The 26,966-nt window shown below is 32.2% G+C and overlaps 4 protein-coding genes across 10 annotated transcripts in view; 2 read left to right on the top strand and 2 right to left on the bottom strand.

Annotated features, from left to right (window-relative positions):
* The window catches only part of LOC130663462 (E3 ubiquitin-protein ligase Rnf220-like), a 98,456-nt gene extending 91,288 nt beyond the window's left edge, over positions 1–7,168 (bottom strand). Inside the window, exons 1-4 of one of the 6 annotated variants that reach the window (XM_057462698.1) lie at positions 7,027–7,168; positions 6,542–6,745; positions 4,373–4,486; positions 3,305–3,800 (exon numbers count right to left, since the gene is read on the bottom strand). In XM_057462698.1, coding sequence (XP_057318681.1) covers positions 3,305–3,800; positions 4,373–4,486; positions 6,542–6,745 — 814 coding nt within the window. In that variant the 5' untranslated portion in view covers positions 7,027–7,168. Of the gene's footprint in view, positions 1–3,304; positions 3,801–4,326; positions 4,487–5,766; positions 6,500–6,541; positions 6,746–7,026 lie in introns of those variants that run through there. The other 5 variants (XM_057462700.1, XM_057462699.1, XM_057462701.1 and 2 more) reach the window with 5 other exon arrangements.
* A 699-nt stretch (positions 7,169–7,867) lies between these two features.
* Positions 7,868–15,403, top strand: LOC130663980 (protein fem-1 homolog B-like). Of its 2 annotated transcripts, XM_057463590.1 has the most exons (11): positions 7,868–8,008; positions 8,094–8,984; positions 9,795–9,972; positions 10,089–10,306; positions 10,614–10,954; positions 11,977–12,298; positions 12,384–12,524; positions 13,638–13,867; positions 13,935–14,051; positions 14,123–14,229; positions 15,142–15,403. In XM_057463590.1, the coding sequence occupies exons 2-11, from the start codon at positions 8,850–8,852 to the stop codon at positions 15,297–15,299; spliced, it is 1,947 nt and encodes a 648-aa protein (XP_057319573.1). In that variant the 5' UTR covers positions 7,868–8,008; positions 8,094–8,849; the 3' UTR covers positions 15,300–15,403. The 2 variants fall into 2 exon arrangements, with proteins under 2 accessions (XP_057319573.1, XP_057319574.1); XM_057463591.1 differs by lacking the exon at positions 7,868–8,008 and having other exon boundaries at positions 8,073–8,984.
* A 239-nt stretch (positions 15,404–15,642) lies between these two features.
* LOC130663981 (kelch-like protein 5) lies at positions 15,643–21,343 on the top strand. The gene is made up of 8 exons (XM_057463592.1): positions 15,643–15,985; positions 17,147–17,308; positions 17,381–17,790; positions 19,405–19,819; positions 20,135–20,297; positions 20,379–20,591; positions 20,678–20,849; positions 20,982–21,343. The coding sequence occupies exons 1-8, from the start codon at positions 15,766–15,768 to the stop codon at positions 21,042–21,044; spliced, it is 1,818 nt and encodes a 605-aa protein (XP_057319575.1). The 5' UTR covers positions 15,643–15,765; the 3' UTR covers positions 21,045–21,343.
* Positions 20,901–25,906, bottom strand: LOC130663984 (protein phosphatase methylesterase 1). The gene is made up of 7 exons (XM_057463596.1): positions 25,640–25,906; positions 25,321–25,513; positions 25,149–25,258; positions 23,537–23,770; positions 23,016–23,458; positions 21,420–21,643; positions 20,901–21,040 (listed from the first exon to the last, which is right to left on the bottom strand). The coding sequence occupies exons 1-6, from the start codon at positions 25,708–25,710 to the stop codon at positions 21,492–21,494; spliced, it is 1,203 nt and encodes a 400-aa protein (XP_057319579.1). The 5' UTR covers positions 25,711–25,906; the 3' UTR covers positions 20,901–21,040; positions 21,420–21,491.
* Between the last annotated feature and the right edge of the window lie 1,060 nt (positions 25,907–26,966).

The raw sequence follows: 26,966 nt of genomic DNA, 5'->3' as shown, positions 1-26,966 counted from the left end.
GGAGTTCCGGAGTCAAAAAAAAAATCACTCCTACGGAGGGTAGAGGTACCGTTTTCGGGCACTTTAGGGTCATTTTTGGACACGAAAAATTTTAATAAAATAATTTGTAAAAGACGCAATGAAAAAATTAATTTTAAAAATGTGTTCAAAGATACTTTCAACCCGCTTTTATTTTATACTTTTTCATTAATTAAAATGAAGTGTCAACTGACCAAAAATGGAGCAGTGGCCACAAATGGTACCTCTGCCCTTTTATTGAAATTCAAATTCACTCCGACTTAGAGTTTCAATACACGGAAAAAAATAAACTTTAAAAATTAGTGTTTGAAATTATAAGCCGAAACCCGGGTTTCAACATGGGAAATTTTAACATCCCAAATAAAAAATTTTATAATACGTGTCGTCAATTTTTTAAGTATCCGTTACGATTTTTAAAGTTCAAATAGTAATTTTTCCTGCATAGACAATAAATTTTTATGCTTATCCTGTAAGTATTTACGTTTTAATCATAAATAAAAAAATTAATATTTAAAATGATAGTATTTATTGATCACTTTATCATTATATTACTTGTTGTTCTCAATTTATATAGTTCACTTTTTTCCGTGTATTAAAACAAATTTTCCTTCGGAGTGAATTTCACTCCAAGGAGATCAAATAAACACACAGACATCTGCTCCGTATTCACTCCGGATCTAATCCACGTTCACTCCGCAAATTTTTTACAGTACAGATACAAACGCTTAGTAATTTTTAATTTATGATAGCACATTTTACTTATGGAATAGTAATTTTTAACTTTTGTCAAAAGTAAAAGTTTCGGGTTACTTTGGACAGTAATTTTTTATTACATTTATTTCGTATAATTTACGTTATAGTTTAAATTTAATGCAACACAATCCTATTTTTTTTTTACTTTTAATAGTAAAAAACAAAATTAAAGAAATTTTTAATAATATTTTTTAGTAACTTTGGATTGTTACGTCTGTTCAAAGTGTACAAGAAGGTGACGGATAACAAGCTCGTTGGCATCGAAAGAACGCCAATTAACAGACAAAAGTGTTGAAATTTTTTTCTTTTATTTTTGCCAGGGGTTTCAGACTATGACTAATTATTGCTGGTCAAGCAATTATTTTATATAAAATAATTATATTTTTTTCCATTCAAATGTCTTTTGATTTCGTTTCAAATTTTTAAAAAAAGTAAATATAGGGGCAGAGGCAGCCGATCGGTTCATGTGTGGCTCGGGCGATCATCAAAGTTAAGCAGCACCGAGCGTGGTTACTGTTTGGCTGGGTGACCGCTTAGCCACGCATTGAGCTTGATCGGACGTCTCTGTGCGCTAGGCGCGGACTGAAGAGCCAGTGATCGGTAAAATGGAAATTTTATCGATCACTGGAACTTCACCTGCTCCGAAAAATGACAGCTGTACTGGCAAAAGGTTTTCTCTGTGGTTTCCCTTTGCCGCTATACTCCCACGGCAAAAAGGTGGGGTATAGGGCATCACGTAATGATGCAGTACAGAAGCACAAGTCGGTCCACAGCCGCATGAAAAAGAGGAGGGAATAGAAAAAGGTAGCGATTGCGATTAAAGGCAAGAAGTGTAAAAGGCATAAATATGCTATACACTGTTAACAATAATAAAAAAAATAAATAAAAAAAGTAAATATATAATCAATTTTTTTTAAATTTTCCATGCCTTTTTTTCCCGCACGATAAAATGTAAAAAGAGTAGTAGAAATAATTAGTGAATATCTCATTCTCGATATGTGTATAAATTTTGAATACTGGATATAATATGTTATATCAAATGACGTGTATCAAACACACGTATATCAGAAACCAAATAAACTGAGATAGAAATGAAAATATCTGTTAGCTATTAATGAATCCCCAATCAATTTCACAGATATCTACTCCACATAAATACAATAATCCTCTAGTAATTTCAAACTAATTACAAAAAATATTTCCACACAGAAATGTTACACCATTCATTAATTACAACCATCCACGTCCATAGCCATTATAATCCCAAAAATTACCCATCAATCAATAATATCAGATTAATAAAATAAAAACCTGTAAATTTATCTCCGTAATATATTTAAAAGATATTAAGTTACTAAAAAAAATATAAAACATCGCAAATAATAAAATACTAAATGATAAATTGACAATTAGATATCGAAATGGATATTTTGTCAGATTTTAACCGATACTCATAATAATACATAAACAGAAAAGATATGAATGTACGAGAGAGAAAGAGAATGATATATATATAGAGTATGGGTTTATTCGCGTTATCAATTTCCTGACAAATATCTGTGTTTCCACGAGTACACACGTTACGTTCAATCACTGCGCTTGTATTTGTCGCGAGGGGTAAAGAGGAATAATGCGTGTATATATTTATATATATGTGTATGCATATATAGATATTGAGGGGTGCAACTACTGGTGCGTTTACCTTCTCCCCGATTTGTTAGCCGCAGAGGTATCGACTAGTTCGCTCGACACATTTCATTTCGACATCATATTACGTCCGTTATACCGCGGAGCTTGAAATATTGCGGACTATGTCGTTATACACCAGTCAAAACTCACTGTATGTACACACTATAATACACTAACACACAGCGTACATACATATATACATATATACATACTAACTATAACTACGCATCAACAAAACGATCCGTTCTGCTAACTGCTCACCGTGATACTAATGTGTATTTATAATTTACTCACTAATAATAATATACATTAGTAATAATGATAAATTTATATCGATTTTTTTTCTTTATCTTCTTACTAACAACTGTCATATATATATTACTAACTAACTAACTAACTATCGGCTTACTGGCCGGCTGTTAATGTGACACCAGTTAGTGGTTAAGAAATTTTGCAATCAAACGGATATTAGTCGCGTATAAATTTTTAGCGAAAAAAGTTTGCGACTGAAAAAAGCCAATGACTGGATAAAAAATAAAATGTGAATTATTTTTAAAAATAAAACACGGGCAACGGTTGGCTAAAAAACCGCGGACAAAGCGAGGATGTAAAAATGAATAAGAATAATAAAAAAAAAAGAAGAAGTTAACGTAGGCCACAAAGGTGAGGGCGAAATGAATGGCTCCATCATCTGGCAATTAAGGTACACAAATTCACCCGAACAGAAGCCACAAGAATATTATTTTTTCCCGTATCCTTTTTTTAAATATATTATTTATGTATACAAATGCGTATACTTTTATTGTAATTATTATTTAAAGTTTAATAAAATAAATCTACTTACGTCTGTAGGGTCGTCCTTCCTCGGGCGTAGATCGCTCTGTATTCTCAGAACCAGGTGTTGCATTTGTGTCGCGGTCATCATCATCAGGACTCTGGCCACGATTAGAGGCATTAGTTGAACCGGGTCCTGTTCCAAGAGGTGAACGACTTGCCGAACCAGCAGGACTTTGAGGCGCAACTTCTTGGTTACTCGGTCCACCGGGTAGACCGCCGGCAACTCCAGACGACGGTAGTGATGGCGAAAACATATTCGACATATTTGACAGCGAGCCGATACTCGCGAGACCAGATGATACACTCGAGCCTCCGGTTTCGACTTTTAGGCACTTGCTCGGTGGCGCAAATGCCGATGGTCCCAGTGGACGAAATGCACCAAATGGTAAACGGGGGTCCAACGGATGAAGAAATTGATGGGGCAAATGCAGCATGTGATGAAGTCCGTAGCCCAGAGATGCTGCTGTGCTGAATGGCACTTGCAGTTCTTTCGAGTCGGTTACCTTTTATTAAATCGAAATTACACTTCAATTACTTTCATTATTTTACTATAAATACTTTGCGTTTTTTTTTTTTACATGCAATAAGCAAGTGAATTTAATACGTAATATTAAATATTGTTATTATTATAATGCTTAAAATTTAATCTTAAATAAATCTACCGTTAAAAAAATAATAAAAAAAATTTTACTACTCTATATAATTAAAATTATGAACGTTCATTTGAAATTTTAATAGCATTAATATACAATTTAAAACTCATTATCTCTTTTATCGAAAGTTATAATTCAACATCTTTTTAATCTCATTAATCCTTTCAATTATTTCTTTATCATTAATATTATTTAAATATCGTGAATATGAAAGTATGTTGGTCAAATGAACGTATCAACTGTAATTAATTAATAATGTTAAATGTCAATTACTTGTACTGGGATTAAATATTATTAAAATTTTTTAGTAATAAAAAAAAAGGAGGGGGACATGCGGTGAGAGAGTAGTTACTGTTAAACTCATAGTCTATATTACTTTTCATGCAATTACGACGAAAGCACGGCGAGGAAAGGGCACTAACTTGTGGATTGAAGGGTCTCTGCATTCGCAAGCCATCGGGGAGTCCCCCGGCCTGTGAAAACACGACCAAGGACGGTGGCGGGAGATGATTCGGCAAATATGAAGAATTGTCCATCTAAAACAGACACCGGTATTCTCTTTTTATGATCTTCTCTGTTTAATTACACCGCAATATGATTGATTGATTAATTAATTATACTTGTAATCCGCGACATAAAAAATAAATGAATGGAAAACATTTTAAATCGAGTATTAAAGAGATTAATTCGAGTGTTAATCAGTCGAAAGTAGGAAAGCCGAACTCGGTATACAATCGATATCGCATCCGGCATTAACCAGCCACGCAAAACCAAATTGCGTGGACAAATGCGTTACCGCAATGGTCACACACAGTACCACCCGCATCATCGTGGTCGTACGGTGATCGGCATCGAATGTATTAATGCCGGAATCAAAATCAAATTGGTTTTATATTACGTCCGCCGTCGCGGAGCAGTCACGAGTGTGTGTCCAGTGGTTTCGCATATAATTGTCCTCATCGACGAGCCATCGCCGCGGACAAATCGTTTCGGTTCTTGCCTACGCTCATCAATCATCCCTCTTTTAATCGATCATTTAACTCCCGATAAACTACTTTTCCTCCCCTACTTTTATTTTTTTACTCGTACTTTTTTTTATCCTCAAGTTCAGACAATTTTAAATTTTCGGATTTTTTTCAAATATCGAAAAAAAAAAAAAAAATAATAAAAATGCGCATGTAGAAAATTTTAAAAACTACAGGTGCAATTTTTTGAAATATTTTGTTTCTTTTATAATTCATCTCGAAAAAATTCAAAAATTATCAAACGTCGGCTTACTTCAGTATCATTACAGACAATTAAAATTTTTAATTTTTTTTTCAACCAATTAATTACAAAAAAAAAATCTAAAAATTTGCACCTGTAGAAAATTTAAAAAACTACAGGTGCAATTTTTCTAAATATTTTTTTCTTTTATAATTTGTCTGTAAAAAATCCAAAAATTATTAAACGTCGGCAAACTTCAGTATCATTACAGACAATTAAAATTTTTGAATTTTTTTTTAACTAATTAATTACAAAAAAAAAAAATCTAAAAATTTGCACATGTAGAAATTTAAAAAAATTACCGGTGCAATTTTTTGAAATATTTTTTTTTAATAATTGTTTTTAAAAAAAACCAAAAATTACTAGACCTCGGCTAAATTCCGTATCATTTTTATCAACACGTTTTAACTTCCGTAATCGCGTTTTACTGCATTGTATAGATAAAAATATATATATAAATTTTTTTGTTTATTATATTTTTGAAATAATATAACGATAACACTCGATTGAAGATGCATTTGTCACAAATAATAATTAATGCAATAGTTACAGTTGGACCGCTGTCTTTCCACATGATTGCCCAGTTGTGATGATTATCTTCTTGTTAAATTTTATATGTATATATATATATAAATTATATAATTTCAAATACTACAAATCTGTTATTACTTTTATTATACTCGATAAATAATTCGCATTATCCACGAGAATTCCTGTGAATTTTATTCACACGAATATTTATTTCCTACGCAATCAGACATTTGTCATTTGAAAAAATTAATTTAACTAGTTAGAGTATTGACAATTAACAGGAAAAAAAAATAGTATCACTTTTTAAAAATACTAGTTATTTAAAAACCGCGCGCTTGCAGTTAAAAGAGACCTAACCTCTTTCAGCTGTCACGCGAGACACTTCACGCACGTAAATAACCGCACAATTGACACAGTATATTTATTACAATTACAAAATAATTGCACCGGTTTCTATGACAGTGTAAAAAAATAATAATAAACAGTAAATATTTAAAGTTAAATTTGAATGACAGCAAATAATAATAAATGTTTATTGAAAAATAGCAATTCAAACAATGAGCCATAAGCCCGCGCTTTGTCAATAGATGCGACCTAACCTAAACCCCGGGAAGTACTGTCGGTACCCTAGCAAAAGTGTTATCAGCTGTCACCCCGTCACGGTTAAACGTGAGAGACAAACTGAGAAAGCTAGGAAGCGGGGTATTGAATGCTAGAGGAAGCCGGCAGCCCGGTGAGCTACCTCGTGGACATGCGAGTGCAGACTGATTGGAGCGTGGAGTGAGGGTACTTACCCACGTCCCTCGAACGCAGAGGAGCGCGACCGCGGTTGCGGTGGCGGAGGTGGTGGTGCGGAGGCGGAGGTGATGCCAGATACGGAGGCTGCAATTTCCAGCTCCTACGTCCACTTTGCACGCGTGCTTCTGATGACTGAGGTCACGCCATCTAGAATTGTTGTATTTTATGCGCATGCGCGGCTGCGCACCTCCGACAGTCATCTGGAATAAAATATTTGAATTTTTTATGAGTGTGAGTGTAGCAGATGTCAGACGAATTTGAAAATATAAATACAGTAAATAATATTTTTAAAAAATGCACTTATTAAATTAAAAATTTTTTAAATGAGCATTTATTTTAAATTTTATTTTTTTAATTATTTACTCTGTTTATTAATAATTTTAAAGTCTGATGTCTGCTACATTCACACTCATGAATTGTTCTATTGTAAGAATTAAATTTGTTATTTTATTATTAAACTGATGTAAATATGTATGCTTACGATATAAATTTTTGAGTAAAATTGATTCTAGAAATGATTTTCAGAAATTATGAACTTTTTTTTTTACTTTTAAATATTTTTTTAAGAGAGATGAGTTACTGTGAGTTGGTCGTAGAGAAATGAACGTTGAGTGACGTCGACTGAGTGGATTCCATTCCAACCTATAGCAGATCACTTCAGTTAATAAGATCAAGAATGTGAATGTAGCTGACAGTTGGCAATATTTTTAAATTTTTAAGTGTGAATGTAGCGACATCAGATAAATTTAAAATTATAAATACATAGAGTAAATAATTAAAAAAATAATATTTATAAAAAATGCACTTATTAATTTTAAAATTTTTTAAATGCGCATTTTTTCAAAATTTTATTTTATTAATGATTAACTCTATTTATTTATAATTTTTAATTTGTCTGACGTCTGCTACATTCACACTCGTAAAAATGCACGTACTAATTTTTCAATGATCTAAATACTCATTTTTTAATTCTTACTCTGCTTACATTTTATTTATTTATTCAAAAATTAAAAAAATTCCCCCTTGTCAGTTACATTCACACTCACTAAAATTTTGAATAAAAAAATAAAATGTAAGCAGAGTAAAAATTAAAAAATGAGTGTTTAGAAAAATACAAGACCTGTACGCGCTTTTTTTTAAATTTCATTATTGTAATTTATTTAAAATTTATAAATTATCTCATGTCTGCCACATTCACACTCATTAATTTTGCCGCCACTGTAATATAAAAATATCACTAATTAAATATTCAGCTTTGTCTAATCAATTCAACTTGTAATGAATATAAAAATTTTATATTATGGCGGGTTTTTTTAAACCAAAAGTAGTTTCCGTCATTACCGATTTCATATAAACAATATTGAATAAAAAAAACAAAAACGTTTTTCCAGATGTTCTTCCCCTCTCTTCACGGTCACAAATATAAATAAATAACTCAGCAGACAAGTGTAAAAAATTTCAAGGTCATTTAACACACAAAATACTTAAATTGCAACATGTTACTCTAGAAACATCTTATTTTTTAATATTCTGTGTTCTGTCCAACAGTAAGCAACCAACATCAACATCAGCGTAGAACATCCAAGACAACCTGAAGTGGAGGACGTTCTTTGTCTTCATTACGTTCATTAACCTATCGCAATATACATATATATTTATATAAAAAACTTGTGACTAAAATATGTACATTTTCTAAGCACGAGATCTAGAACTCCAAGCTTGGATTGGATCCATTCCATCAACGCAGATCCAAGAACCGATTGCTCGAATATACTTCATTACATCTTCCAACTGAAAGCTCAACTCAAGTTCTGTCATAAAGTAAAATCTTTTGTCCTGAGCAAAGCTCTGGTGATGTGGGAGCGAATCCTTTGTTCGATTGACGTCGTGACTTAAACTTGAAACTGTCAGTGTTTGGTTTTGGTATAAAAAATATATTAAAAAATATAGTTGGCAAGAAGTTGGTTGGTTCTGGTGTTCTCTCACCCAACAAGTCACTGTCTATTTTTACAACAGAGACCAGGATCGATGAATTTTTGTGTGTAAATTAACTTGAAATAGACCACGCGATCTTCAGTCTTCTCTGCTGCGTATTTATAACGTAAATAGAGCGATGAAAGTTGCTATTGAGGTTAACGAGTCGTTGGGCAAACAACTTGAGTGCTTGTTTTGTCATTTATACTTTATTGTTGTTGCTAATTAACCAGCGGTCAATTGTCATTAGATATATATTTTTTTTATTAATTACAAGGTGTCATTAAATATTCAAAACTGATAAATCTGTACAGTGTTTATCCGGTCATAATGGATGACGAAACGGATATTTTAATGCCATTTATCAATCGGATTTATTCAATGGCAAGAATTGGTATGTCAATGACATTATACACTTTGTTGAGTGACAAGACTGAGGAACAAGTTAATTCAATAATAAATCAGGTAAATTATTATTTTTATTTACACAAAAAAATCATTTTTCGGAGTTAAAAATTTTTATTTACCCCAATAACTTCTTGCAGTATGATGACACTCAAGTTAGCAGACTAATAATTTTTTGATTTCCTTCCAAAACGATAAATCATAAAAGAAAATGAATTTTTGAAAATTGCACTTATAGTTTTTTTAATTTTCTACGTGTGCATTTTTTTAGTTTTTTTTTTTTTTTTTTGTAATTGATTTAAAAAAAAAATCCAAAATTCTTAACTGTCACTTTCTGATACTGAAGTCAGCCGACGACTAATAATTTTTGAATTTTTTCTTTACACAATAAATTATAAAAAAAAATATTTACAAAAATTGCACCTGTAGTTTTTTAAATTTTCTACATGTGCAATTTTTTTTTTTTTTTTTTTCGTAGTTGATTTGTTGTAAAAAAAATCCGAAAATTGTTAAGTGCCTGTCAATTTAAAAATCATCACATTATGAATTGAATTTATTTTCAATTATTCAAATATTTTTTGCACAAGAAATTATTTTTTTCTGTGTACTAAAACCTGGTATTTTTTTTACTACCAACTGTCAAATAATTTTTATTGAATAATTGCTTTCAATTTAAATTGAATATTTTATAAATAATTTATTTAATATAAATAGATTTGGCATTAAATTTATCATAGGAGCTCAATGTTAATTTAATTGACACGTGCACAATAAAATTTGTCTTGTCGCTGGCAATTATTCAAACGACCTTAGTGTATTAAATACTTTTAAACAAAGAGAGTTAAGTATTAAATTTATTTTTTTTATCAGAAAGTTCTGGATGAAGATGGACAGAAAAGCACGCCGCTGATAATAGCAGCGCGTTATGGTCATGACAGAGTAGTAAAAATGTTTATCGATAAATTTAAAATGGATATTGAACAAGAGGGGACTGTTAAATTCGACGGATATGTAATTGAAGGAGCAAGTGCACTTTGGTGTGCAGCAGGTATATATTTTATTTTATTTAATACACGAATAAAAAATTATTGTGGATGGGTGATGCAATAAAAATGATTGTTGGTTTATTTTGAATTTTGAATTTGAAGCAAAAGCTTCTTTCAGGTGCGGGGCATCTCAGTGTTGTAAAGACTCTGGTTAAAGCTGGAGCTGACGTAAACCATCCGACTCATACTAATTCTACGCCTCTGAGAGCGGCGTGTTTTGATGGAAGGCTTGATATTGTTAATTATTTAATTGAGCATAATGCTGATATTCATATCGCTAATAAATATAACAATACTTGTCTTATGATTGCTGCTCATAAAGGACATCTTGATGTCGTGAGTTTTTTTATTTATTTAATCCGCCGTCATATTTATTTTTAAAGTCAACTGAAAAATTTTCCACCGGAAATTCCAGCCGGAAAAAAAGTCTGATAGGTTTTTTGTAAATATCTTTGTAAATATCGAAGTATTCAAAAAATTATAAGAGACCTTTTTTGTAGCCCTTTAAATTTTCTTCAAAAAAGGTATCTTGTAGTTTTTTTGAAAATCGAACTGCTGATGAGATATTTTGAGTTAAAAATTTCCTGGGGTAGTTGGAGTCCACGCGACTGTCGGGGATTAATTTTTTTTTCTGGAATTTCAGGTGACATTTTTACTTGAACATAAAGCGGATCCAAATGTAAAAGCTCTTTGCGGAGCAACAGCTTTGCATTTTGCAGCAGAGTGGGGTCATGTCAACATAGTAACGGAGTTACTAAAATTTGGAGCCAAAATGACTAAGAATAACAGCGGAATGACGCCTTTGATTGCTGCTGCTGATCGCACACGTGCTAATATCGTTGAGTGTTTTATTGGAGAAATGGATATTAGTCGGGAGGATAAAATAGAAGCTTACGAATTACTCGGTGCATCATTTGCTAATGATAAAGATAATTATTGTTTATCAAGTGCTTATAAATATCTTCATAAAGCAATGGAATTGAGGTATTAATTATTTATTTAAGGCCATTCTCAGACGTTGCCCCTCCCCCATTTTTAAAAAATATGCCATGACTTTCAACTGTAATAACCGTATTAAAATTTTATTGATAAATTAAAAAACAATTAAAGCCTTAATTGAAAAAAGGACGTAGTCGTAATTTCGTTGAGATATAGAATTTATTTATTTATTTATTAATATCAAACGCCAATTGGCTATATACAGCTGGCTACAAAATATATAGTAATAAGTATAAGGAAAACTATGATTTAAAAGGCAAAACAAGTTCAATTATAGTTCAACTTTGACTTTTTGACTGAGGAAAGAAAAAACTTGACTAGTTATTTGAGATTTTTAATATTTGAGTGAAAAACTGATAAAGATCCACCAAAAAAATTGATGTCCGAATTGAACTCGTTGACTAGGTTAGCTATTCTATTATACGGTCCGTTAATTACGTAGTTTTTGTTAGATCTTAGCGTGTTAATTATTCGATTGCTTCTGAGACATGGTTTATTACAGACTATACCAAAGCTTCCTAGTATATCAGGTGAATCAATCAATCCATTGATGATTTTATAGAAGAAGATCAGGTCATTTATTTGTCTTCGATTGGATAGAATTTTAAAAAAATTACTTACAATTGATATCAGTTAGGAGTTACGAAATTTGTTGAATAAATTTTAGCCGCCAAAATTTAAAAATTCGAATTATAAAATTGACATGACGATTTTACTGAAATTTATTTTCCAAATTTCGTTTAACTCCTAATTGATATCAAGTGTAACTAATTTTTTTTTTTTTTAAATCTATACCTAGCGAAATTACTTCAACGTTGTCCTTTTTTTAATTAATGTTCAAATTTTTTTTTAATTGATTGATAAAAATGTGATACGCTTATGACAGTTGAGTCATTTAAAATTTTTTAAAAAGTGAGGGGCACTGTCTGAGAATGGCCTTAAATATATATTTTATTTATAAAAGAAAAAAAAAACCAAGAAATATCAATGTGGTGTTTTTATTTTAGATACGCAGATCCGACAAATATAATACGTAAAAAATTGAATGAACCCGTGTCGGCTTACGACAATTGGAGAGAGAGTGAGACTTTGCAAAGACTTGAGAGTATTAAGAATGACGCGAATGCTATTCATATGGAATCGTTGGCTATCAGAGAAAGAATACTGGGTACTCATAATCCAGAAGTACCACAGCCAATTATTTATAGAGGTGCTGTACTTGCTGATAATGCTAGATTTGATAGATGTATTGATTTGTGGCTTCATGCTTTACACCTCAGGCAGCAGAACGATACGTCTGTCGTTAAAGATCTCTTACGATTTGCCCAAGTAATTAATTTATTTATTTATTATATTTTTTTATATTATAGTTAAATAAAAATTTAATTACTTAAATATTATATTTATACCTCAGGTATTCTCACAAATGATTCATGTTGGAGTGGATTTACAGTTCACCCAAGTTATGAATGTACTTGAGTCAAGTGTAACGGAATTAAGTAGGAATAAATTGAAAATAAATAACACGGATGCTGAAGAAATTGAACAGTATCTTGTAAGTTAATTTTTTTAATATATATTTATATAATCTAAATATAAAGAGGGTTAACTCTGAGTGTGTACACAATATTTTTCGAGACACGGTTTGTGCACTGGGTCTTTTAGGGAACAGTCAAGTTTTTAAAGTTTCTAGGCTTTAAAAAAATCTGGAAAAAATTCTGGATCACTTCTTGAAGTGTCTGATATATGGTCCGGAAGTTGCCGAAGTCAAAAGTTTAAAATTGTCGTTAACAAAAATTAAAGAATAATCGAAAAAATTGTTTTTTTTTAAATTGATTGTTCCTTCAAAGACCCAGTAGGGTAAAGTACTCAATACCCAGCCCCCTAAGCAAAATTCATACTTAAATTATATGTATTAAAGTTTTTTTTGGCTTTAACGACTAAATTTATGCATATACTTATAGTTTATACTTCTAGTTTCAATATTAATTATGAAAAAAGATTTAAAAAATCATTTTTTATCAAAGAAAAAACTATACCTATATACACTAGGACGTTTAAAAAAAAAACCAAATTTTTTTTTTCTCGGAACCAGGCTCAAAAGTTTCGTTTAGATTCCAAAATAAGCTTCTGAAAATATGAGCCCTTAATATTAAGGTTGTCCGCATCACACTTTTCGATTTCCCATAAGAATAACACAGGATAAAAATTTGTTTTTTCTTCTGATTTTTGAAACTAATGAACCATAAATTGCATTGTAATGTCCATCAACTATTTTTGTAGAGAATTGAACGCTCTACAAAAAAGTCTCTTATCATTTTTTGATAAATCCATCTGTTCAAAAGTTATTGGAGCTGGAAGTCAAATCTACAGTAAATTTCGAGATCTTTTTACTTTTCCAGCAAAACTATCAGACTTGTCAAAAAATGTCATAGGACCTTTTTTGTAGACAATTTTATTCCCTACAAATTATTTTCAATAAAATTCATTCGAATTCCGCATTGTTTTCTAGTTATTTTCATTTTAATGTTTTCTCAAAATCGATTAGACAATTATTTTTATGAGCTTGGTATTAAAAATAAAATTTTTGTTTTTTTTTAAACGTCCTATTACACACGCTGGGTTAATAAGACTCTTAGTTATATTTGTTATTTATTTAAATCTATAGGATGAAACAGAATCTAATATAACGTCAGCGTTATATATTTTGACGATTCTCGTTAAATTAATGGCATTGAACCAAAAGTCATACGATGAGAAAGATATAAAAAAGGCGCGTTATCTTGTGTACAAATTGTGCGCGTTAAAAATGACTTTACGTGATGGTCAAACTTTACTTCATCTTGCGGTAAATGCTAACACGCCAGTTGATGATTTTCATACCAATGACGTTTGCAAGTAAGTTTCCATTTACTATTAGTCTAATAATTAAATAATGATTTTTTTATATTTATTTTACAAATAGATTCCCGTGTTGTGCGACAGCTAAACTACTAATTGAGTGTGGCGCGGATGTTAATGCAATGGATAATGATAGAAATACGCCATTGCATGTTATAGTTGCTTATGAAAAGCCTATCAGGTATTTAAATTTACCTAATAATTATTTATTTGTTTATAAATAAATATCCACATCTGTTTTTTTTTTTTTAGTGATTTTTTGACATTGCACGGTATTATTGTGGAACTTATAAATGCAGGAGCTCATGTTGATACAGTAAATAGTGACGGAAAAACTCCTTACGATGCAGCAACGACTGGTAATTTTTTTTTTTACGGTTAATAAAATAAATGATTTAATTATTGACAGGGTACCAATTATTGACAAAACTTTTATCAACATTTTCAAGGGTCAGTTTTTCAAACCGGGTTTTAATTAATATTGCTAGTATATCGCGTTACAAATGCCATAAGGGCGTACCAAAAAATTTTTTTCAGGAATCGACGTAGTTATGCCTAAAACGAACAGAAATGCAAAAAAAAAATTTGGTACGCCCTTATGGCATCAGTAACGCGAATATTTATACCAGCAATAATTATTTAAATCCGGTTTGAAAAACTGGCCCTAAGTCATAAATATTTCTATAATATATTTTTTAAATTATATAAGACTCTGGAAAATACATTTTTAGTTTAGGAGATTAAAGACTCCACAAAAAAAAAATTTTGTGACGTCTCTAAAAATTCAAATTCCTTAGAAATTGTATGACATGTCAATAATTGGTACCGTGTTAATGACCCAAGTAGCACACTTGCCTTTATGACATCTATAAGATATCAGTTTTTAAGCAACTTTTTGACTTATCGATAAGGCACCAATATGTTGACAAAACGATCAGCAATTACTGTCACCGAAAAAATGTCTACTTAAAAGACTTGACATAAATGACAGCAAAAAGTAAATTACAAATAGTGGTAAAATAAGTCGTCTAAATGACTTTTTAATTGACATGAGACAAGAAAAACAACACAAATTTTCTCTGTCTCCAGAACCGACATTTGCATGTCGTATTTCTACCAAAAAGAGGTGCCTTTGAGACAAAAAAAAATTTGTTTTGTCCTTTTAAAAGACATTTTTAAGACATCTTAAAGTTGTCTCTGTGCTACTTGGGGATTGAAGTTTTATTTTATTTAAAATTTTTGACATTTATTTAAAAATTATTGTTGAATAGGTGTTGCTGAAATAGTATTAAGAACACAAACACAACTGTCACTAAAATGTATGGCGGCAAAAGCTGTAAAAACATACGGTCTGTCTTACACTGGATATGTTCCTCGTTCTCTTGAGAGTTTTATTGAACTCCATGGCCCAGGACTGAATCAAGGATAATAATTATTATTATTATTTATTATTAATAATAACTATTTTTAATGTTTAAGTAACACGAATTTGATAATCGACTGTTTTTCATTATTATTATTATTATTGTTATTACTATTATATTTTTTCTGTAAATAAAATGTAAGATATTAATTATTTGCTATAGAATAAAAATAATATAACTAAAAATTAATTGAAGTAATTAATAAATTACAAATGAGAAAGTAAATACTGTTAGTTGTTTCCTGAAAATTTTTTTTTAAATACAGGCACTTGAAAAAGTATGCGCAGAAACAGTGCGCGCGTGTAAAAAGAATTTTTTCCTAGTGACCCTAGTGGCTAGGGGCAGAGATTTTCGCCGACCCTGAGTAATGACAGCTGTCAGATTGTTCTACTCAAATTACAAAACATTGATAGCGTTATTATTTATTTATTTATTTACAGTGAATAAAATTAATTATAATAATAAATAAATATGATGAAAAATTCGGAAATGAATAAAGTTGAAGAAGAGGTGCTGACATTACCAAAAAAAGATGCTACGACCAGTGAACAAAGTATTTCAAGTTTAATGTCTAGTTCCTCGACGACACAGGATGAAAATTTCCGGGTGGCTAAACATGCTGAGATAAGTTTAAAATGTATGGAAAATTATTTACATAAACAACAGCTCACTGATATTGTTTTGATTGCCGGTAAGTATTTTTTTAAATGAAAAAAAATCATTCAAAAGTAATTTTATCATGATAGTAAAGTTAGTGGACATTTGACAATTTTTAAAACTTTTAAATAATAAATTGAAATGGTTATAAAATACAAAATTGAAAAATTCGTGTTTAGAAAATTCAAAAATTCAGGACATGCATTTTTTTTATGATCCTGAAGTTAGCCGACATTTAAAAATTTTTGAATTTTTATTTTTAAACAAATCAATTGCACAAAAATAAAATAAAAATGTGCACATGTAGAAAATTTAAAAAACTAAAGGTGTAATTTTTTCAAATATTTTTTTTTTATGGTTTATCGTCTAAAAAAAAGATCCAAAAATTATTAGACGTCTGCTAACTTCAGTATCATTTTTTTTTTAATTTTATTACTTTAATTATTTAATTTTTTCTATGTAATTTCAAAATTTTCGTATGTCTGCTACATTTATTTTCATAATTTTATATATGATACTAAAATTAGCCGACGTCTAATAATTTTTGATGATCCTGAAGTTAGCAGACATTAAAAAATTTTTCAATTCTTGTTTTTCAACAAATCAATTGCAAAAAAATAAAATAAAAATATGCACATGTAGAAAATTTAAAAAACTACAGGTGCAATGTTGTCAAATATTTTTTTTTTATGTTTTATCGGCTAAAAAAAAATCCAAAAATTATTCGACGTCTGCTAACTTCAGTATCATAATTTTTGGATTTTTTTTAAGCGAGAAATTATGAAAAAATAAATATTTAAAAAATTTGCACCTGTAGTTTCTTAAATTTTCTACATGTGCATATTTTTAGTTTTTATTTTTTTTGTAATTGATTTGTTGATAAAAAAATCCGAAAATTACTAATTGTCTGGTAACTTACGATCCTGAATTAAATTTGAAGAAAAAAAAAACTAAAAATATGCACATGTAGAAAATTTAAGACAAGTGCATTTTTTTAAAATACTTTTTTTTCATAATCTATCGGTTTTTTAAAAAATCAAAAAATTGACACAGATAACTTTAGGATCATAAGTAATTTTATATTTATAATAATTTCCGTCAATTTTATGGGAGTTAAAAATTATTGATAAATCTACTTTTCATTTTTGTTAAAAATTTGTATTTCAAATATAAATAAAAAATAATAATTGTCTAGGTGACAAACGTTTCTCAGCACATCGATTAGTACTGAGTGCTGGTTCGGAATATTTTGCTGCAATGTTTACAACATCGTTACGTGAATCAAATCAAGCTGAAATAGAATTAAAAAAAGTTGACCCAGATGCTCTTTGGTCACTGATCCAATATTGTTACACTGGTACCTTTAACTTAAAAAAAATTATAAACTTCTACTTTAGTTAGATGATTAATAAACTTTATTAATTACCAGGATGCATAGAATTACATGAAGAAAGTGTAGAAACTCTTTTAGCAACGGCTAGTTTATTACAAATAGACGCTGTCGTAAAAGCCTGCTGTCAGTTTTTAATAAAGCAGCTTCATCCTAGCAATTGTCTAGGGATCCGCATGTTTGCTGATGCTCAAGGATGTGGTAATTTGCTGAGTGTTGCTCATACTTATACAACAGTACACTTTATGGAAGTGATGAAGAATCAGGAATTTTTACTGCTGTCTGCTGATGATGTCGCTAAATTATTAGAATCCGATGATCTTAATATACCAGATGAAGAAATAGTATTTCAGGCACTGATGACCTGGCTTCAGTATGATTTAGATAATCGTCGTAAGGATGTTGGTAGACTTTTGGGATTAGTGCGATTGCCTTTACTGTCTCCGGTCGTAAGTTTATTTAAAAGTGTACACGTCAAAAATAATATATTGTGGGACAAGGGATGAAACAAAACGATTTCAGACCAGGGTGAAGTTGGCAGACATCACCCGCAGTGAAATCGGGTTTCATCCTGAGTTACACATTAGATTTTTCATGATTACCTGCATTGGAACTTGAAGTTTCAGTGTCAGCAGCCAGTCAGAAACAAGTTAATTTAAGACCGACTATTAGCGTAAGCGTAAATTGTCATTTGCAATTTATAATTAAGCAGAAACTATAAATTCTATTTATTATTCACACTAATTTTTATAAAACTTAATCACCGTCAGAACTGTCATTTACGTAAATAAAATTAATGGTTTGAAATCACTATTAAATAAATGACAGGTATCAGAGTTTAAATTGCGGAAGCCTTCAATCAGCGGGCAGAAACTTTATTTGTTTGGTACTAAGGAACGAATTAATTAATGTAATGGGACCGGAGTCCACCTCCGTTTGACGGAAGGCCGTTTCCTCACCCTTTTGGGCATACTCGCGCTGCGAAATCCCTTCTTTTCTACTATAATGCGAAACATTGAGCAAGCTCAATATTGGCAGATGTTATAACCCTTAGGAACAGAGATCCTTTGCCTGTGGGTGCCGAACCAACAGCCACTACGAGTCCGTGCCCATCTAATTCTAGCTTCGGTTTCTCTTAGCCGGCTTGGATGGATTCGCCCATAGTACCAATTCCCTGTATTGGTCTTCTAAAAGGGTTTCTTCTACTTATAATCACTAAGATTTCAGACATGCCATTATACACACTTGCCCTCATTCATCACTTAGTGATATCTTATCTACGAATTTTTTCGGGCGCCATAATCTTTTGAGACAGATCACAGTGGGGTATGGTCCACTCGAGTTCCCAAAGGACGAGACAAGTTTGTTTCTACCCGCTGACTAAGGCATTCACAATTTACTTGTTTGCTGAATTAATTCGCGGCATTGGACTGAAATTCGCTTCTTTGGCTGGCTGTAGAATTAATTAATGTAACGGGGCTGTTAGGCCCACCTCCGTTTGACGGGAGGCTGATACCTCACCCTTTTGGGCATACTCGCGCTGCGTGGTCCCTATTTATATAATCAACTCCACCATATATTATAAAAGCGAAATATGAACATAAGCTCACATTAGCTTACCCATTAAGCATGCATTGCCTGTGGGTGCCTCACCGACAACCACCACGAGACCGACCTCATTTGGACCCAAACACTCCTCCCATCTCAGAAATTAAAGAGACTCTGGTCGAAGTAGGGCTTGGAATGGATCCCCCATGGTACCAGACTTCAGCTCTGGTCAGCTGCTTGCATAGATAGTGGTGGGATGCAAGTTATTCCCATACCTTATGTAAAGGGCTTCTCCACTTGTCTCTTTCGGGTTCCCAACAAGCAATTATCCGCTTGTTCATCCCCTGATAGATTTTCTACTATCCCCAAGCTAGGTGCACGCTAATTATTCAAGCCAAATCAAAGTTTAGAGAGCTTGGGGGGGACTGGCTGTAGAGACACTGAAACTTCAAATTTCGATACTGGTATCATGAAAAAAATGTTGATTAATATTTTATTTATTAATCATGTTATAGTTCATAGCCGACCATATAGATGATAACGAAATATTTAAAAATGAAAGACGAGCTCAGGAATTAGTAATGGAAGCTCTCAAGTATCATCTGTTACCTGAACGCCGTGCATTGCTTCAGTCATGTCGCACGCGACCTCGCAAAGCGACTGTGGGACAACTATTATCAGTTGGTGGAATGGACGACCATAAAGGCGCGACATCAATAGATGCGTTTTCTCTGTGTGATAATACTTGGAAAAATTTAGCCAGTATGAATGGACGTCGTCTCCAATTTGGTGCTGCTGTGGTTGAATCAAAGCTAATTATCGTTGGCGGTCGTGATGGATTGAAGACACTGGATAGTGTAGAGCGACTAGACTTTTCAACTCTCAAATGGAGTAGACTACCACCCATGAATACACATCGTCACGGATTAGGTAACTGATTTATCTCTAATATACCCGTAGAAATTCGAAAACGTGTTTTCATTTGTCAGATCCATCTCCTCATCCAATCCTCAGAGTATTTCAAAAATTCAAGTACCAAACGCTCATTGAAAGAATTAAATAAAAATATCACCTGTCTTTATTATACACCAAAAAAATTAATTGTATTTTATTAATTTCTTATATTTACAGCTAAGAGTCAGCTCAGTTAAAAAATAAGAGTAATATTACATTGGAGTTTTAAATAAATTGATACGCAAAGTAATTACTTAGTAAGCTAACATGATTTTAAAACTAATATTGTAGGTGTAGCTGTTCTTGGAGGACCTCTGTATGCTGTTGGTGGTCACGATGGCTGGAGTTTTTTACACACAGTAGAGAGATGGGATCCAAATACCCAAGAGTGGAGTCTCATTGCGCCAATGCCGTTCCCAAGATCTACTGTTGGCGTGGCAGTTCTTAATGATAAGTACGTCGATACATAAATATACATATATAATTTTTAGTAATTATTTCGTTGAACTGACAAATATATATATATTTTATTTAGATTATATGCCGTGGGCGGAAGAGACACCAATTCATGTCTAAATACAGTCGACTGTTACGATCCTCACACAAACAAATGGACAAGATGCGCGCCGATGTTCAAACGAAGGGGTGGTGTCGGTGTTGGAGTGGCCAATGGCTGCATATATGCACTCGGTGGTTATGACGTAGCTGCGAAAGGTTCAAATGCTTGTCGTTACGACAGTGTTGAGAGGTAGAAGCAATCAATCAACTCATTTTATTACAAGTCTCCAATGTCTTCCACAAGTATTAGAATTTATTCCCGTTTATTTATTGTAGATATGACCCTAAAACTGACACCTGGACCATGGTCGCTCCAATGAGTGTCGCCCGTGATGCTGTCGGTGTTTGTTTACTTGGGGATCAATTGTTTGCAGTTGGTGGCTACGATGGCCAGCAATATCTCACTCTTGTCGAGACTTATGATCCGATTCTCAACGAATGGCATCAGGTATGAGCTTTTAACTTATCATCTACTTAGCATTATTATTATTATTATTATTACTTATGCACTTAATTATTTTTAAAAGTTAATTTTATTGATAAATATTGACGGGATGGTAATATTGTCATTGATTATTAGGTGTCACCACTCAAAACTGGAAGAGCGGGACCTTGTGTGATTCTCAAAGATCCGGTCGGCTAGAAGTAAAATTTTATTTTATAATTAGTATATATTTATATGTATATATATATATATATCGGTGAATTGATTTTGTGATAAAATATTATTATTTATTTATTATATCGGTGTCTATTTTGTAAGACTGAATTTATTTAAAAGCTCAGTAGGCATTTTTAAAAAATTATTTTGCTAAAAATAAAAATGTATGCGAGGATTTTTTTAAAATATAAAATTCATGTGTATTTTAATATTATGTACTATGTATCGAAAAAAAATGTAATAGTGATTTTTTATTTTATATCTATTTTTATATATCATCAGCTGTATGTTATAATAATAATAATAATAATAATGTAATGAAAGGTATTACAAATATATGTAAAAAAAAGTACAAACCTTGTGTGCATAATATTTACAGGCGCGCTTACGCCTATAAATATTTTGTAATAAATATATTTATATTTATTATTAACATGCCGGAAAGACGCGATGAAAATCTGATGCCGGTTCGGCGAATTTATTTCGCACCATAAATGTAGCTATTGCTTCTGCGACTTTATCGGGAACGTCTTCGTGGACTGCATGTCCACAAGCGGGTAGTACTTGCATTTGAAATTTTCCTACAAATATGAAATATTTAAATTGGTGGTAATAAATAGTATATTGTGTGACGAGGGATGAAACAAAATAATTTCAGACCAGGGTGAAGTTGGCTGACATCACCCGCAGTGAAATCGGGTTTCATCTTGAGTTATTCACTAAATTATTTAGGATTACCTGCATTGGAGCGTAAAGTTTCAGTGTCAGCAGCCAGCCAGAAACAAGTTAATTTAAGACCGACTATTAGCGTAAGCGTAAATTGTCATTTGCAATTTATAATTAAGCAGAAACTATAAATTCTATTTATTATCCACACTAATTTTTATAAAACTTAATCACAGAACTGTCATTTACGTAAATAAAATTGATCGTCTGAAATTACTATTAAATAAATGACAGGTATCAGAGTTTAAATTGCGAATGTCTTCAGTCGGCGGGCAGAAACTTTATTTTCTCGCCTCCGAGCGAAAAGCGTCAACTTTTGTCCCGCTGTGCGAAACGAAGTTGCCACTTTCCGCCTCTGCCGAGAAGAAAAATGGTATTGACAGCTTGGGCAGTAAATAAGAAAGCCTCAGATCACATATTTGCTCCCCCGAGGCCCTCTTTACTGTGATTTGGCTTGAACAATTAGAGTGTTGTTAACCCGGGGGATAGTAGAAAATCTATCAGGGGATGAACAAGCGGATAATTGCTTGTTGGGAACCCGAAAGAGACAAGTGGAGAAGCCCTTTACATAAGGTATGGGAATAAATTGCATCCCACCACTATCCATGCAAGCAGCTGACCAGAGCTGAAGTCTGGTACCATGGGGGATCCATTCCAAGCCCCACTTCGACCAGAGTCTCTTTAATTTCTGAGATGGGAGGAGTGTTTGGGTCCAAATGAGGTCGGACTCGTGGTGGTTGTCGGTGAGGCACCCACATGCGATGCATGCCTAATGGGTAAGCTAATGTGAGCTTATGTTCATATTTCGCTTTTATAATATATGGTGGAGTTGATTATATAAATAGGGACCACGCAGCGCGAGTATGCCCAAAAGGGCGAGGTATCGGCCTCCCGTCAAACGGAGGTGGGCTTAACGGTCCCGTTACATTAATTAATTAATCACATATTTGTTGACCTCGGCTTCACCTCGGCCAACAACTACATGTGATCTGAAACATTTCTTACTTAACTGCCCTAGGTGTGTAATATACTACTGTTTGTTCCCAAGGAACGGAACAAGTTTGCCTCTGCCCGCTGACTGAAGACATTCAAAATTTACGCGTTAGCTAATATTAATTCGCGGCATTGGACTGAAATTCGCTTCTTTCCACTGGCTGTAAAGACACTGAAACTAAATTCCGATGCTGGTATCATGAAAATATAATTGTAGTAACATTAAAAACATACCTTGCATTTGTCCTACAGTAAGCTCACGATCCAATCTATCAATCCCAGCTAACAGTAATAATTTTGGAGCAGGAACATCCAAGAATGCTGCTGATAAACCTTTGAACCAACCGCTCCAGTGATTTTCAGTTTTAGATAAATTTATTCTCCAACTATATTTCTTATTTTGTTCGGCAAAATCTTTTGTCGCAGTAGGTAATATATCTATTTTTTCTTTAGTCTCCTCCTCTTCATCATGATGATCATCCTCACCAACTTTGTCTTCAGGTATTACATCGTCACGTTCAATAGAAACTGATAAATTTTCATTGGAATGGGCGATTGACGATGCCAATACATCTTTGATATCATGGGTCGCAAGTTTATTTGTTTCATTGTTTTTTATTTGTCCTGGAACAGACACTTTTGCCGACTCGATATTACGTATTTGTCCGCTGCGTACACTAAAATAAATCAAATTTTAATAAATTATTCTATTGGATCACCAAATAATCTAAGGTTCTATTTCTTGAAAAACTTACCACCACTCAATAGCTTGACAGATTGAACTAAAGCTAGTCGGCCTTGACCTGAGGAAACTCTGCATCGATGTCAAGGCGTCCATAGCTGTGCCTTCGACGACATCGATCAGAGTTAATCCTGTTAAATTATCCAAGTGCTCAGCTGCTCGTACAGCAACTGCACCACCCATGCTGTGGCCAACTAAAATTACAGGATTACCTTCTGTCACTTTTTTGACAACAGCTGCAACGTCCCTAATAATTAAAACAAACGTTTATTATTTTTTGTCATCACCAAAATCACTCAGTTCACCAGCAACAAATAATTCAATTAATTAAGAGAATTATTGATGATACTGAAAGTTGCCGATTTCTTGGAAAAATTGTATCTAACGGAGTGACAAGTAGATAGTTGATTCCGCGAACTTAATCGCGACAAGACAAAACTCATTACGATGCATGAGACTCGGGTCATGGTGTTCGCCAGAGTAACCTGAGATGCGATATTTAATTTTTATATTTCATTGTACGCTGATGAAAATCTAGAGCAACTAGTCAGCAGATGAACCTTAAGTCCCGGACGTATGTCCGTAGACTGACCTACTCCAATCAAATTTTGAATTTTAAAAATTTATTCGTGTTCTTATAATTTACTTAAAAAATCTCAAAAATAATTATAAATTTTAAGCCACAGCGGAGTGTACCAGGGGTCCTTAGATAGCAGATTGCCATGTCTACTCAGAATCTAACTACCTCGTACCAACTTTATTCAAAAATCGCTAACCCTAATAGCTCAGCTCATAAATTTCTTGATTCCGAGATTTCTTTACTCCATTACATCATTATTCCAAGACAATACCCAAATTTTTGAGAAAAAGTAAGCATTTTCCTGCTTACTGAGCTGTTTACTTTTCCTCAAAAATTTGGGTAGAGTTGTCTTGGAACGATGATGTAATGGAGTAAAGAAATCTCGGAATCAAGAAATTTTTGAGCTGAGCTATTAGGGTTAACGATTTTTGAATAAAGTTGATACGAGGTAGTTAGGTTCTGAGTAGACATGGCAATCTGCCCCTTAGATACCTACGACACCAACCTGGTAGTCAAAGTCATTGGCAGTGTTACAATTCTACTCAAGGGAAGTAACTACAACTCTACTCACAACTTTACTCAGCCTCAACTCTACTCACAGTTTCTTTTACTCAGGTTTAACTCTACTCAGCTTCTCCTAGACTCAGGTACAACTCTACTCGGATATTTTACCCTATCGATAAAATATCAATTCTTTGTGAGTAGAGTTGTAGCTGAGTCTAGTTAAAGCTGAGTAAAAATGTAACTGAGTAGAGTTAAACCCGAGTAAAAAAAACTGTGAGTAGAGTTGAGGCTGAGTAAAGTCATGAGTGAGTAGAGTTGTAGTTACTTCCCTTGAGTAGAATTGTAACACTACCAATGACTTTGACTGGTAATTTCCAGAACGTAACACGATAAAATTTAAAAAAATTCTTGACATTAATTTTTAAAAATTTTTGCCCGCCAATATTTGTTCCATTTATTGAAAATAATAAAATTTTTAAATGTTTCTTCCTTTCAGTATCAAGAATAATTATAAAATAAATAATTATAGCAATAAATTTACATCGCCAATGTATCTCCTGATAAATCTTCATCATCAGTTGTATGAGTGTCACCATGACCTCGTAAATCGAGTGCTAATACTCTACAAATTATCATTGATGTTATAGATTTCTGTAAAATAAAACAAAATAAAAATAATAATAATAATTATTATTTATTTGTTTAAATGTTACCGTAAATTCAGCCCAAGTAAGAGCACTGTAGCCACCACCATGCAATAATACTAGAGTTGGTCCTTCATTTCCTTTAGTATAAATATGAAATGTATTTTCTCCTATCACGACGTCCTTGGAGTCATCAAAAAAAGGTGTCCATTCTATCGGGTCATAATCACGCTTTCGTTGTAATGCTCTAGCTTTACATGATCTATAAAAAAGTCAAAAAAATTTTAAGCTTTTCAAAATTAAACACTTGGCAGTTTTGTGAATTTAAAAAAACTGTTAATACTAAAACTTAAGACAATATTTAATAATTATATTTTTATTTACTAACCTTGTTGTTGTAAAATCCATCCCAGAAGGTGGAAGTTTTGATTTCAATACAGACTTTTGCAAAGCTGACATTAGCGTAAGTGCAAGAACTTTCTATACTGATATAATTTATTTTTTATGGATTTAAATAATTGAATTTATGAAAAATATGATAAACTTTTCAGAGATTAAATATTTATTGATTGAAATGGAAACAAAAAATTTTGGCGGCTTGTAAATTGTTGTGACTGATTACCATCGAGCAAGAGACTGAAAGCCAACAGACTAAAAAATATACAGACGACTTTATCAGTTGTGTCATCATATAAATATTCAAATAATGTGTATAGGTAGTGCTGGTCTACTTTACCGCCAACTGGTAATTTTTTTTTCGTTCAAATTTTGATCGGAATTCATGATTCTGAAGTTAGCAGACAGTTAAAAATTTTCGAATTTTTGTTTGAACGACTTAATTTAAAAAAAAATAAAAATAAAAATATGCACATGTAGAAAATTTAATAAACCATAGGTGCAATTTTTTAAAATATTTTTTTTTTAATAATTTAGTGTTTAAAAAAGAATCCAAAAATTATTGGACGTCGGCTAACTTCAGTATCATCAGAATTCAATTTTATATTTACATTTATTAAGACAACGAACTGATATTTTTTTTAAATTTAATGACAGACTGATTGACCTAGGGATTAAATATATAAATATTGTGAGAATCAATTGTTTAGTAGAGACTGAGGTCTTCAAGTGTCAATTTTTTGGGTAAAATTTAAAAATTCTCAGGTGAGTTAGAAAAAAAATTTGAGTTTAATTGACGGGTTTATTGTTGCCAGGACCTGAGTCATGACTTAAATTATTAATTATCAAGAAAATGGATTGAAATCGTCATACTTTTACCATCAATTGAAAACAATAATGCAGAGGTTTTGAAGAAAAGCGGAAGATGACAGTGTCTGGTTTGAGAGACTCGGTTTGTTGTAAATTTGAAAATTGGCGGGAAAGAAAAGAAAACAATTGTAATAATAGCAGGGTCATTGGTCCAGTGAATGGACACGACCAGCGAATGAAAATTATTTAATTTTTACCTTAATCATTTAGACTTTTGTCAAAACTACGCCTTGCGGCTTAATACCAAATCACCATCCAGTATTCAAATACAAGAAAACCGGTATCGTATTTACTTACTAACTTACATAAAGAAAATATTTTATTGCTGTTTGATTGACAACTTGTGAAATTTAAATTCAAATTTTGTTGCATCCCAAGTAAGATAGAGACAACTTTGAGATGTCAAATAAATTTTATCTCAAAGTCAAGTTTTTTTTTATATAAATAAG

Source organism: Microplitis mediator, chromosome 2, assembly GCF_029852145.1.
Source record: "Microplitis mediator isolate UGA2020A chromosome 2, iyMicMedi2.1, whole genome shotgun sequence".
Lineage (NCBI taxonomy): Eukaryota > Metazoa > Arthropoda > Insecta > Hymenoptera > Braconidae > Microplitis > Microplitis mediator.
The sequence above is the reverse complement of the archived record's forward strand: the minus strand, read 5'-3'. Positions and strand labels throughout refer to the sequence as shown.